At 31.1% G+C, this 13,806-nt stretch overlaps 2 protein-coding genes and 2 long non-coding RNA genes across 5 annotated transcripts; 1 reads left to right on the top strand and 3 right to left on the bottom strand.

Moving 5' to 3' along the window:
* Positions 1 to 64: 64 nt before the first annotated feature.
* On the bottom strand, positions 65 to 2,545 carry LOC108464534 (uncharacterized). Its single transcript, XM_017764882.2, has 2 exons — positions 1,995 to 2,545; positions 65 to 557 (listed from the first exon to the last, which is right to left on the bottom strand). Exons 1-2 carry the CDS (start codon positions 2,445 to 2,447, stop codon positions 384 to 386), a joined length of 627 nt encoding a protein of 208 aa, XP_017620371.1. The 5' UTR covers positions 2,448 to 2,545; the 3' UTR covers positions 65 to 383.
* On the top strand, positions 848 to 2,236 carry LOC128280759 (uncharacterized). 2 transcript variants are annotated; one of them, XR_008270892.1, is made up of 2 exons: positions 848 to 1,243; positions 1,930 to 2,236. It is a non-coding gene; the product is annotated as an uncharacterized LOC128280759 (long non-coding RNA). The 2 variants fall into 2 exon arrangements; XR_008270893.1 differs by having other exon boundaries at positions 848 to 1,540.
* A 3,535-nt stretch (positions 2,546 to 6,080) lies between the features above and the next one.
* Positions 6,081 to 8,662, bottom strand: LOC128280858 (uncharacterized). Its single transcript, XR_008271047.1, has 2 exons — positions 8,601 to 8,662; positions 6,081 to 6,530 (listed from the first exon to the last, which is right to left on the bottom strand). It is a non-coding gene; the product is annotated as an uncharacterized LOC128280858 (long non-coding RNA).
* A 3,677-nt stretch (positions 8,663 to 12,339) lies between these two features.
* Positions 12,340 to 13,399, bottom strand: LOC108461701 (uncharacterized). The gene has a single exon (XM_017761616.2). It carries the CDS (start codon positions 13,152 to 13,154, stop codon positions 12,525 to 12,527), a length of 630 nt encoding a protein of 209 aa, XP_017617105.1. The 5' UTR covers positions 13,155 to 13,399; the 3' UTR covers positions 12,340 to 12,524.
* Positions 13,400 to 13,806: the final 407 nt, after the last annotated feature.

Raw genomic sequence — 13,806 nt, 5'->3', positions numbered from 1 at the left:
AACCAAGGAAAAGGCATAATTTTGGATTTGTATTTGTTCCAAATCCGATTATAGCAAAAGACAATTTGAAGAATAATTGTATTTATATAGCTTTCTCCATTAACATACCATGAGATGCTTATTCCGTTTGTTATTCTTTTCATATAATCCCGAATAATTTAAGGACTTGATTATAAACCAAAAATAAGGGTAGAACAGTTTAACAGTGTCAACTTTTATGAGCTGTTATGAATTTTGCTTTACATGATATTAATTAGCCATCACCATTGTCTGCAACTTTAGCATCCATCCTCTGAAAAGTGTCCCTTAACTTCCAAGGCCGAGAGCGTTCATTAGAAAAGCAGTCGATGGTTTAGGGCAGAATCTGATTCCACTTTCAGCAACTATTCCAAACTGGGTGCAACTTCAGTAGGATTTGATTCAAAGACATCTGAATTAGAGGCATCAGGTTGTTCTAAAAGCTCTTGAGATTGGATCGACTCTTTGTATGCAGGAGTCTCCTTAAAATCCGTTGCCCCTTCATTGTAAGTAGCCACAGCAATCCCGCATGCAATTAACTGATACAATAAAATGCAAAACTCAGATTCAAGTATCATCAAATAGTGCCTTTTCTAACCAGAAACAAGCAAAATATCTCACCTGTTCCATGGATAGCAATGAATTTTGAAATGCCAAGGTTCTTTCCTAGTTATAGTGAAAAGAAAAAGTACAACAGGGTAGGTCCAGCCTATTATTGAAATAAACAACTCGGATACTCTCCCTTCCCCAGAAAACCAATTCACCAAGGACTAAAATTTATTGGATTTTCAAGTATTTCAACCATACGAAAGAGACAAATCTTAACCAAGTGTCTTCATAGAAGTATATAAATTGGTCTGCAACAGGTGTAGATCAATCACCCACCTACTTCTCAAACCACCTTTTGAGTAATCCATGAATGAATCTAACAGATAGTCAACATCGACCATGAAATATAAGAAACTACGAGCGCTACCAACTAAACGTATTACAAAAAAGAAGGCAGTGCTTAATCCAATGAAAAATATTATGAAAACGACTGTTTTGTGCGTAAGGTTAGAAAGCTGTCATAAACTTTGGTCTTTAAGAATGGATTTCAATTGTGTCAAGTACTTTAAGTTACATCGATATTTCTTATAGTATAAGATGAAGAAATTACATAGAAGAAACTCTGAGCGCTACTGATTCTACTGAAGGATGTAACATTCTACAAATTCCATGCAAGGTAAAATGAGGGGCAGGGTCATTTGTTTCCTTTATGATGTATATTAGCATAAAATTTTAAACCATAACCACAGAATAGTTTCCATGTTTCACCAAACTCGGGAACTACATCTTCACATTTGGTCAGCACAAAATCAAGCCTAGCAAGTCTGGGTGCTGCATGCTGTTCACCTTCCTTAATTCCCATCACAAACCCAAGAAAAGAAAATCTCAAGAAATAGTCCAGGCTACCTTGTTGCAGCCACCAAATTCGAATAAAGTTTCAGATTAATCTCCCATAATTCTCCAAATTTCACAGGTGCCTATTTAGTGTTTACCTGAACTTTTTAATTCATTCCCTTATCCCCCTCCTGAGGAAATGTAATCTACAAAAAATCTCTCGAGTATGAACATTCTTTCTCAGTCCTTTTCCCTATAACTCCACAATAGAGCTTTGGACTCTAACACAAGCAGAATTTCATTATTTTCTTATGGCACATCCCCGGCTCATAAATTCTCATTTGAACTTTGCAACTAAAATCTCCAAACCCAAGTTCAAGTTCTAACCACCACTTGGATACAGGGTAGATTTTTTTCCCTTTACCAGCATGCAGAAGCTATCATATTGTTAAATTTTTTAACTTTGATTTAAACCCATAATCCTAATCCTTCATAGGCTTATATGAATTCAAATATCGATCATTTCAGGCATCAGCACAACAAAACTGAACAACGGAAAAAAAAAGGCAGAGATAAAGAGCTTTGAGAGATACCGCGAAAACGATGCCAAAAGCCCACAAATACTGAACAAGGAAACCGAGAACATCCCACTTAGGACCTTCCCATAAATCCGGCTGAAGGCCCGGAAGATCCGGGAACGGCTTACCATCAGCCGAAATCTCAGACGAACTCCCACCAACGTCCTCTAATCCAACTCCAACAGCAATGTTTGATTCTTCAATCTCCCCCGTCCGTTTGAGCTCCTGTTCCTCGTCTTGTTCTTTTGTCGTGAGATTGCTCCTCCGGTTCTTGCTATCGAAGCGTCCGGTTCGGGAAGAGAACTTTTTGGCGGCGGAGGTCAAGTGGAAGGTTCTGGGGGAGATTGGGAAGAGGACGTTGCGGCAATGAGGGAGGCCGAAGGGTAGCTGGTTGTTGGGAAGGATTGGGCCCCCATTTGCATTGCTACTGCTACTGGTGCCACTGCTGATGGTTAAGGATAGCGCCATTTGAGTGGAGAGTAGCGAGAGGATAAGAATGAGCAGATATTATTTTATTGAGTAAACTACACAGTATATTTAAAAACATTTCTCAACCAATAATAAAAGGGTTACAAAACGACCTCTCTGTTGCTCGTTTTTAATCCAATTCGGTTAACTACGCCTAATTTTGGGATAGAGTTATAATGTGGTAATTTTAAGCTTGTTTAATCTTCATTTAAATATAATTTTTAAAAATTATTACTAATATATTCCATCTTTTTCTAAACAATTATAAAATAACCTTTTTTATTTTTAAAAGAAGTCCATTAAAGACTACATTCGTTAGTCGAGAATCAATCAATAAATGATATGAGCAACGAAGAGTTCAACTAACATGATATAGCCTACATATTATACATCATCCACGGTCCATTTAATGACAGATAAACAGGGGGCCTTTGCTGGTTGATGTATTCGTTGTTGCCGGAGGACCTTGCAGTACTACCCAAGATTTTGCCATTTTGGCATTCATGCACCGGTCTCAAATAATGCGGCTAAACAGAAAATAGAGCAATTGAACTGTTGTAGCACCCTCCTTCATATATGGCATAGATGTGGATGTTGTTTATAGCATTAATCTCTACTCATCCGTTCTCTTTTTCGTTAGCGAAAAGGTAAAAAGACATTATGTGCAATGTAGGCACGAGTTTTAAGATTCAGTTTTTTATAGTATTTTTGATAGATTTGAAAAATAATTGTAGTTTTAAGGTTAACTCGAGTCACACCACCTATTATTAGGAGTTGACACGGATCCATATTGAAATTGATAGATATGTAAATTAAGAGGTTAGTTACTTAGCATTTTAAAAGGGCTACGGTTTCAATACATAATTATCATTCATTGTTTTGTTAACTTACAATTATGAAATATAGTTTCGGCGAACACTGTATTTAGCATAGGATGTTCAGTTTGTGGTACCAAGGGACATAGCGTAGGGGCCCAGTAACCATGCCTCGGCATGTGCGCGTTGATATTATGAAATCAACACAAATTTTAAGAATTTAAAAGTGAGTTTAAGTTGTAATATTATAAGTGTTACAATTAAACATTTGAGTATTTCAATGATCGAACACAAATGATTGTCAAATTGATTGTCAATTACTTATAATCTAGTAATTACTAATTTAATTGAGTTGAAAATTATTAGTGCGAATTAAATATAAATTATTTATAAATTAAATTTAAATTATCAATAAAACAAACTAAGTTAAACTTTCTTCTTATTGTTTTAGATAATGATAATGATATAACAATTGTCAATCGATTAGTCGATTACTAGTTAAACTAATAACCTAGTCTAATTATATTGCTTTCCACTTCTAACAAGGAATCTCCTCTTAGTCTCATCCTAATTTGGAATTACCTACTAAGTTCTTCTCTTGATCTCACTTAGACAAGTAGTTCTTCTCTTGGTCTCATTATCCAATATAAGTATACCGAACTATCAACGATAAACTCTCTTATCGATCTCACTTATCTAGATTTTTCATTAGAGGTATCAATTCTAGCGGATTAAGCATTTCAATATAATCGAAAACCAATTAATCAAGAACAAACATTAGCACATAATCAAACTTAAATTTCAAACAAACATTTCATTAAAACACATGGTAGGCATAAAAGTAAAGAGTTTAAGAAAATGCTCATTTAATTGATGAAAATCCAATTAAGCTCAAAAGTTTAATCATCTCTCTCTTGCATAGTCTTCAACAAGAAAAGAAGAAATAGAAAGCAACAAAAATTGAAGTCTATTCTAAAAAGAAAAGAAAACTTAATCTAAAAATAATAAGAAAAAAAAGAAATCTAATCTAATCTAAAAATATTGGATGTAAGGAAAATGTTCAACCACCAAAAATCTACTCCAGAAATCTTATAAAATAATATTTACAATCTACTAATATTTAACCTAACGTTGATAATTATGTCCTTAAATAAAAAGTAACTTCAAGTTTGTTTGGATACAAAATTGCCTCCACAAATTTTTCACTTGTGAGATTTCACTGTCGTGACATTCATGGCAATAGGCACAATCTTGGTTTGGGGGTTCTCGGCGTCGCGACAACGGTGGCCCTGTCTCTTCAATTTCAACCATCAATAGTGAAGTTGTGACCTTAAAGGCTTAAAGTCGAGATTTTGAGGTTCAGTGTTGTGACACAACACACTTGGTGCCACAACATCCTCAGTAGACTGCTCCGGGTTGGTTTTTCGTTGAAGTTTTGCTCCCCTGAGGTAATGGAGGATTGATGTCATGAGATACATGCATCAGTGTCGTGACACCCAAAGCAGTTGATATTTTCTTTAAGGTTTGACCGTAGTTATCTTCTTGCACAAACTCAAATCAATCATTGGACTCCTAATAGAATAATTTTGGCAATTTGGGTCTCAAAAAATTAAATTTTAAGAATATTTTAAAAAATTAAAAAACTCATAAACTATTTGAAAACTAGCTCACTAAGTACTCGAGAGAGTCTAATTTGACATATCAAATTATTTCATATCAAACTCCACCACACTTAAGCCATTGCTTGTCCTCAAGAAATCACACAAAACATGCATAAGACAACCTTTGGAATGTGTTGAACAATAAGAAGCATGTCAATCAAATATTGAATTTGTACATGACATATCTCACGTGCAATTTAAGATTGATGTTTAGCTAATTCAAGCACTCCTAAAACAAATATACCTAGTTCTCTAAAGAACTAACAGACCTAGAAGCAATTCAAATGAATAAATACTCGATTGTGTTAACCAACATAAACTATATAGATACGTAGTAGGCACAAAATGTGAATCAAAAACATCCATTAAGCTAATTATAAACAAATCAAGAAGATAGTATAAAGGAAATGTTTAGCTCACATAGGTCTTCTAAGCTTGTAATGTTTTGAGGCTTAAAACGTTTGAATTTCAAACTAAAAGATAACTCGAAACAATTTCAACCACTAAAATAGTAAAGCATATGACATTGTTCCCTATTCATCCCAAAAATAATTATTAAGCTCACGGCATTATTTCTCCTTCTCTTACCATTCCTATCTCTCAAAAGATATGAAAAATATTGTTAAATATTGATGCATACAAAAAATTAGCGATACTTGTGCATTATGAAATATATTCAAACCTTAAACAATTTCTTTTAAAATATAGAAAGTAATTATTTTTATTTTATTAAATATTTCCAATTAAGTCTAAAAAAGTACCAATTTTTCTTGCTGGCTCTCTCTCAATCCAAATGATAAAACCGTATTAATAAAATAGTTTAATTTTTACATTTTAAATATAATAATAAAACACATTTTATTTCTAAATGATAAAAGTAAATTCTAATATTATTGGAAAAATAACCACAAACCTCAACTATATATAAATTTAAATTTAAATCTATCATATATAATTTTACGTGTAAATCTCCAACTTTTCTTGTCATGGGTGATGTTAGTTTAATTAATTTATTAAATTTAGTTTAAATTATATTAATTATTAATTTGTTTGTAATATAATTATTTAATTCTATGTTTTGATCACTCAAACGATCCGATTATAATAATTTAATGTTTTTATTACTCAAAATGCATTCTACTTGCTTAAAAAAACACTTTTGATTCCATATGTAAATTATATATAAGCTTTGTTTTATTAATTCGTCTAAATCCTTTTAAAGTTATTATGTTTGATTTATGATTCAAACATTTTGCACTGTTATAGGCCAATTTTGGGCCGTTTTAAATGACTCGGGCCCATTTACATCCAAACCCCTTAACCCATTTTCAAACCCATACCCGGAGCCTAATTAAACCCAATCCCTAAACCCATAAGCCCGTTTACAACATTTTAAACCCATTAAAATTACAAAGCCCAATATCTAATACAAACTAACCCAAACTAAACCTACCCAAGCCCATCTAAACTAACCCATTTACCACCGAAACCCTAGCCTCATTCTCAGCCTCCCCACTTGCTCCGATTGTCAGCCGCCGTGCCTAGGCCAGCATGCCCATCCCTCTGTCTGCTGCCACTACCTAACCCCATCCCATCGCCCGTATCACCTGCAAAATGAAAGGAAACACGCAAAGCAAAAAAGAAGCAGCAGACAACACGAAACAGTAGAAAAAATGTTGTATTTCATTCGGCTATAAAGCCAACAAAAAACGAATGTAACAGGGGGATCCTGGAATAAATACGAAAATAATTGCAAATATATGTGCAAGCAGTGATCTAAATGAGGAAATATACAAGAACAACATAAAAAACAGATACCCAAAAAGCGAGAATCAAAATCAAAAAAATCGAAGGTGCCCTTTTGTCTTTTTGAATCGGTTTCATCTATTATTTTGTTATTTTTCTTCTTCTTTTTCTTCTTTTTTTTTTCTACTCATACGTATACATATATATACGCGACGGTGACGATAGCCTTCCGGGCCGGATTCTGGACTTAGTCCAGAGAAAATGAGCCCCCTCTCTCTTGTTTTTTCTCCTCAACATGCAGAAATGAAAAATTTTCAAAATTTTTTAACTTTTATAGGGGTCTGGAACGGCGTCGTTTTGGGCACTGCATTTAAGCAGTGAAACGGAGTCGTTTTACTCTGCCCGACCCGATTCGACCCGAACCCGCTTCAGGATCCAGGTGTTTTTAACTCAATGGTATATTTATGCAATTGGTCCTTCCGCAATTTTATCTTTCGCAATCAAGTTATCTTCGGATTACAGATCGGCCCTGAAATTTAATCTGTTTTACAAATTGGTCCCTTTCAACGAGCGTTTTAATAACTAGGAACATTGAGCTCTTGGTCCCTCTAAGTCATACGCGCGTTGCAATTCGGCCCTGTGTCCTATTTTATTTCTAATTTTGCCCGAAAACTTTGTTTTATGTTCGATTTAGTCCTTTTGTTAGTTACTGCTTTATTTTCAATTTACTTTTTTTCATTTTCTGTTATTTATTATTATTAATTATAATCTTTGTATACTATTTATATTTATTGTATTTGTTATATATCTTAGTATATAATTTTTTGTGTATGCGTATTTAATATACTTATGTATTATATTATATATAATTTTTTTTCATATTATATATATGTGTTTTTAATATTATGTTATATATAAATATATATATATATATATATATATATATTATGTATATATATTTTCAATATTATTAGTTATATTTTCTTATAATCTTCCATGTATATATTTTATATCATCTTATATATGTTCCTAAATACTATGTTATACGTATATATTTTAATACCACGTTAGTTATGTTTTGTACTATCTTATGTGTACATCTTAAATACTATATTATGCATGTATTTTAAACACCTTATTTTTATATATGTCGTGTACATTTTCTCACATTTTACCACATACGTATATACATTTTATTGTATTATGTACATATTATTATATCTATTTTACCCCATTATATTTATTATTAATATTGGTTTATTTTATTATACCGGTATATAAATATACTTTCTATATGGTATTATTTTTATATATCCTTTTAGTTATTACTATACTTGTTATTTTATTCTAATGTTATTATGTATTCATTTTAAAACATATATATTTATGTAGTATTATCATGTATATTTTATTTCTATTTTTATTTTTATTAACCATATATTTTTACGCTACTTCATACATATATTTCTATCTTTATTTATTGTCATTAACCTTAGTACTGTTTTATTATTATATATATATTTGATATATATAGGTATATATTTATGTAATAGGATTTTTTATATATACCATTATTCCAAATATATATATTATGTAAATTGTAACGCCCTAACCCTATACCGTCATCGAACAGGGTTACGAGACATTACCAGTCAGTACAGTCCAATTTCGGTCATTAATTAAAATAAATATTTACACACATCCTAGTTTTAAGATGTCGTCCCTTTAATGGGCCCTCGCGGTCCAATATGAACAGTAAATTCAATTCGGGACTAATTTAGAATCACTACTAATTTTTAGTAAATTTTAAAATTCATACTACATACCGCTGTTAACCATAATTTACTCATTTCATGAGTACATCTACAGCCTAAATGACTCTCATAAAACATCCTAGGTACATGCCATTACCAATAATTAACACACTTTACCTTAATGAATTCGGGATCGAACTAGGATGCTGATTCAACGTTCTATCTTTACTAAACTGCAAGCGAAACAAACCGTATCTTTGAGTATGGTATACTCAAGTGGTATTTCCATAATCCGAACACTTAATAATATAACAATTAAACTTAAAATCACAATAACAATTATAAGTATTCATTTATTTGTTTTATAGATAAAATTTCAATTACTTACCATATAAATTCTATACAAGTCATATATTCACAATTCACTTGTTTTCACACTTTACTTCTTAACAATATACCATTTTAATTCATTCTAACATCAATCATCATCCATTTGAACTTCACTCATTTCATGAACCTTTTGGTTCATGTTTTCAATCTCATATCTCAATTTCAATTCTCAATTCAATTTCTCATTTCATTCCAATAGCTCAATCAATCAAATTCACTCGACTTATCTTTTCACTTATTTACCCCTATTAACAAGACTCAGACCTTGGTGGATACACGGATCCAACCAAACACACCAATATGGCACCCAGTGCCTCATCGGATAGTTCGAAGCAATATTTGACACCCAGTGTCTCATCGGCCTAGTCAAGTAAAGTTGGTACCCAAGACCTCATCGAATCTATCCGAAGAAATATAGTGACACCCAGTGTCTCATCGACTCGAGGTCGAAGAATCCTGAACACTTCCAATCCTATGGCATGCCAACTATATCCGACTCAGCCCGATAACTGTTAATAGGGTATTCAATTCACTTTCAATTTTTTCAATCAATACACATTTTAATTAATCACATAAATTCATAATTCAATACAATTCAATTCACTTTTCAATAACAAATATCCAAATATCACAAATCTCATATTTAAAATTTTCAAACAATTTATATTTCAATTCAATTCAAATAATCAATATATATTCAATATTCAATATATATATCTATATATATATACGCCAATTCAATCAATATAAATTCAATAAATTCATCACATACTATATCAATCCATTTCATTTGCAAAACACAATAATTCTTACTTCAAAACACTTAATATACATATTAAGAAATAAATTCAACAATTAAGTATCAGGTTCGGATTATAGAAATACAAACCGTAATTTTCGAGCTAACTCCCGTTGACTTTCTTTGTCCTTTCTTAGCCGAGATTTTTGGTACCACATTGACTACGAAATTAATACAATTCATAATCATTAATACATTACTAATTCATATCTTGAGTTATAGAATTCTAAATTAAGATCCGCTAATTTTTCCTGAAACTAGACTCACAAATCTTCTTACAATAAAATTTTCAGAATTTTTGGTTTAGCCATTAAGTACAGTTTATTCTTTAAATTCACCCCTATTCTGCTGTCTGACAGTTTCGTCTCTTCTTCACTAAAAATTAATTATCTCACAGTACAGAACTTGGATAACATTCTCGTTGATTTCTAATGAAAATAGACTCATTAGGGATTCTAAACATATAACTTTAAGCCTCTAATTATTTTTATTCAATTTTTGGTGATTTTCCAAAGTCAGAACAGGGGAACCCGAATTCATTCTGACCTTGTCTCACAAAATTCATTATATCTCATAATTTACAATTCAATTGCTTATATCGTTTCTTCTATAAGAAACTAGACTCAATAATATTTAATTTCATATTTTATTCATCCTCTAATTCAATTTCTACAATTTTTGGTGATTTTTCAAACTTAGACTACTGCTGCTGTCCAAAATAGTCTTAGTACAAAATGTTGATTTACTTTAATTTCATTTTAATTCTAACTAAATTCACTTACTTTTCTATCTTAATTCATACTTTATTTCTATTCAAATTTCATCCATACTCTCATTTAAATATTAAATTTTCAGCATACTTTCCTAATTTCAAAATTTCATCAATTTAGTCCCTACAACATAAAACTTATAACTTACTTTACAATTTGATCCTATTATCAATTCTAGCTTGAAATTTACTCAATTAAACCCTTAATTTACTATTTTATTCAACGTGAACTATACTTGAAAATCTATAAACTCTCAAAATATCAACTTAATTTCATCAAAGTCTTGTTCCAAAGCTTCTAAAACATCAAAATTTAAGAAGAAATGACTTAATTGACTTACCAAATTAAACTTTGAGCCTTGAAACCCAAATTTTCCTTTTTCTTTTTCTTTCTTTCTTTCTCCCCTGTTTCTTCTCTGTTTCGTTTGCTTTCATTCTGTTTCTTATGTTTCTTTACTTATTTATATAATATAATATATAATATAATATAATATAATATAATAATAATTTAATATATATTTTAACACATAAAAATCTCAGATTTTATGTTTATGCTGCCTCACTTAGGACAAATGGCATAATTATCATTTTGGTCCTCTTCATTTTCTTTTAATCTACAATTCAACTTTCATCTTTTATTCAATTTAGTCATTTTTCCTAATTACTCTTAATTAAACTAAATTTACTTAATTAAACTCTAATTAACCACTCAATTGACTTCGTAAATATTTTTAATAAATATTTACGAATCCATTTTTCAGAAACAGAGACCCGAAAATACACTTTTTCTGTAACAGTAAAATTCAGGTCGTTACATAAATATTTAAACTTTATATTACATACGCATTTCTACGTGTATATACTTTTTAATATTACGTTTTATCATGCATATATTTGAATACTATATTATATCATATATATATATTTCTATATATGCTATGTACATACATTTTAATATTCATTTTATACATATATATGTATATATTATATATATATTTTTAATAATACAAGTTATATATTTTTTTATTATTTTATGTATAAATTTCAAATACTATATATAGTACATTTCGACACTATTACTATTTCTCTATATATATTTTGGTGTACAAGTTCTTAATAGCATTATTATGTATGTATATTCATTGTTTTCTCGTATTTGATACTATTATTACATTTAATCTCGCATACATTGTTATTGTTTTTTTATATTATTGTCATATTCGTTATTTGCTTCAAATTATTTCTGGCTCTTTTATTTATTTTTATTTCACATCAATTTGCTTTGTATTATTTCGAAAATCTTATCCATGTTTTCTTAATTAATTTCAATAATCAAGGCAATGTACCGGTTTAATATTAAGTTATTTCATCGCTATGTTGGGTGAACATCAATCGACTCGTGTTAAAACGATACTTCCTCCTCAAGAATCAAAAAATTAAAATTCTCATGTTTCAATCGGATTACGACAAAATATTACATTGAACTCGTATTTTAAAAATCAAGATAACACGTATTTTACAAGATACCAATTTTGGACATCGCGAGGGTGCTAATACCTTCCTCGCGCGTAACCGACTCTCGAACCCTATTTTTTTCTGAATTTTCACGTAGACCTAAATTTGGCCTTTATTTTTTCAAAAATAAATGTCTTCTCAAAAAAGATAATTTATTAAGTGTCCGATCACACTTAAAAAAAAATCGGTGACGACTCCCCCTTTTTATAAAATCAAGATTCTGTTTTCAAATTTTTATTAAATAGCCACAATTAGCGATCAAGCTAAAATTTTACATCGCTACATGCACATTTTATATATTTATAAATAAATAAAAGTTTACACAATTAAATTTAGGATGCTACCTTTTATTTCTAAAATATAGTAAAATAATTAAAAAACCACTTTGGAAGTCTTTTATTGTCAGAATAATTATCCAGGAATTTATCACTTAAAAGCATAAATTTATCACCAACCACTTTGCATTCCCAATTTTATTTCCGTCTTTCCGCCTCCAACCCATTTTTTTTTCCTTTAATTTACCATTTTAGTAATTAACAAGATTTACAGGCCTACATATCCACTATTTTTTTTCAAAAAAAGAAAAGATTTAGATCAAACGGCACCGTAGTGCGCAAAGCGATTCAGGTCACGAGGTTAGCTCCGAAATTTCTACAATGGGTTCGAACAAGCCTCCTAACGCCACAAAATCACCGCTATTACTATGATTTTTGTTGTCGGCATCTGAGTCACCGCTGATTCCGAAGTCAAACGATCCGTAACTCGGAATCGGGAACTCATATCCCATCATTTCCTCTATTCCATCGGCTCCTAACTCTACACTTCCCTCTATATCAACGCCCTGCTCAACAGACGAAAAACTCGGTGGCAAACCCAGTTCATCATCCGAAGCCTCTAAAAGAAACCCTAGATCCGGCTTCGACTTGCGGGTTTCCAACGATTTTACCGGTAGCGTCGCCTGAGCCGGAACTACGATCTCTTCTTCGAAACTTTTGAGAACCGAGTCAAGTCCCTGAATCCCCAGTCCAGGTCCAATGACCGGGTCGGAATCGTCCAGGAAGTTCAGCAAATCCTCCTGGATATGCTTTGACTCCGGCAACTGAACGTCCACGTAATCAAGGGCGGATTCCACACGAGTGAACTCGGACGAGTCGACTCGAGAGAGTTTTAAAAAGGGAACCGAGTTAGCCTCTGACTCAAAATTCTCAAACTCTTCCCGGGCTCTCTTCTTGTCGCCTCTGTTATCGTCATTTTCCATTGGAAAATGTTTCAGGCTTTTAAAAGAAAGCTTAGTGTTCAATATAGTAACTTGTCATTGGATACATATAAAGATAGGGAGATTTTATAAGGAGCAGACTGCAAAAGAGTGTCAAAATTTTTAAGTGTGGAGGGAGTGTTTGGATGTCGAGAAAAATAAAATAAAGAGAGGGGAGCATAGATTTTGTAGAGAGAGAAAATGAGGAATATAGGGTGAGTGGGAAAGAGATATGGAACCGATATTATATAGTTGCAAATATAAGAGCAATTTCTGATTTTACATTTTCTAACCTTTTTTTTTTTTTTTGAAGGTTTGCTAGTATAATATATGTAGGAATAATTCTAAGTATCAAATTAATTTAACATGGATTGTTTCAGAAATCAGAAATAAAATTAAATTATTACAGTATATATTATACAAATAAAATTAAAGATTTGAAAAATTACTTAAAATTAATAAAAATTTTGTTAAAAGCTTACAATGAACAAAAATATTTGAAAATTAATTAAAAGAATTTATTGATTCAACCAATCAATGTGCTGAACAATATACACTATTTGATATAGTATTTAAGCTATATTATTTTATATTATTTTTAAGATGTTTAAGTTTTTTTTAATTTTAATATATTATAAGTAATATATACAACTAA

The sequence above is a fragment of the Gossypium arboreum genome, chromosome 9 (genome assembly GCF_025698485.1).
Source record: "Gossypium arboreum isolate Shixiya-1 chromosome 9, ASM2569848v2, whole genome shotgun sequence".
Taxonomy (NCBI): domain Eukaryota; kingdom Viridiplantae; phylum Streptophyta; class Magnoliopsida; order Malvales; family Malvaceae; genus Gossypium; species Gossypium arboreum.
The sequence above is the reverse complement of the archived record's forward strand: the minus strand, read 5'-3'. Positions and strand labels throughout refer to the sequence as shown.

Bases quoted from the DNA above. Each gene is read 5' to 3' on its own strand.
- LOC108464534 (XM_017764882.2), bottom strand. From the start codon at position 2,447: ATGGCGCTATCCTTAACCATCAGCAGTGGCACCAGTAGCAGTAGCAAT. The intron at 558-1,994 runs GTATCTCTCAAA...TTATTGTATCAG, and splicing joins CTTTTGGCATCGTTTTCGCG to TTAATTGCATGCGGGATTGC.
- LOC108461701 (XM_017761616.2), bottom strand. From the start codon at position 13,154: ATGGAAAATGACGATAACAGAGGCGACAAGAAGAGAGCCCGGGAAGAG.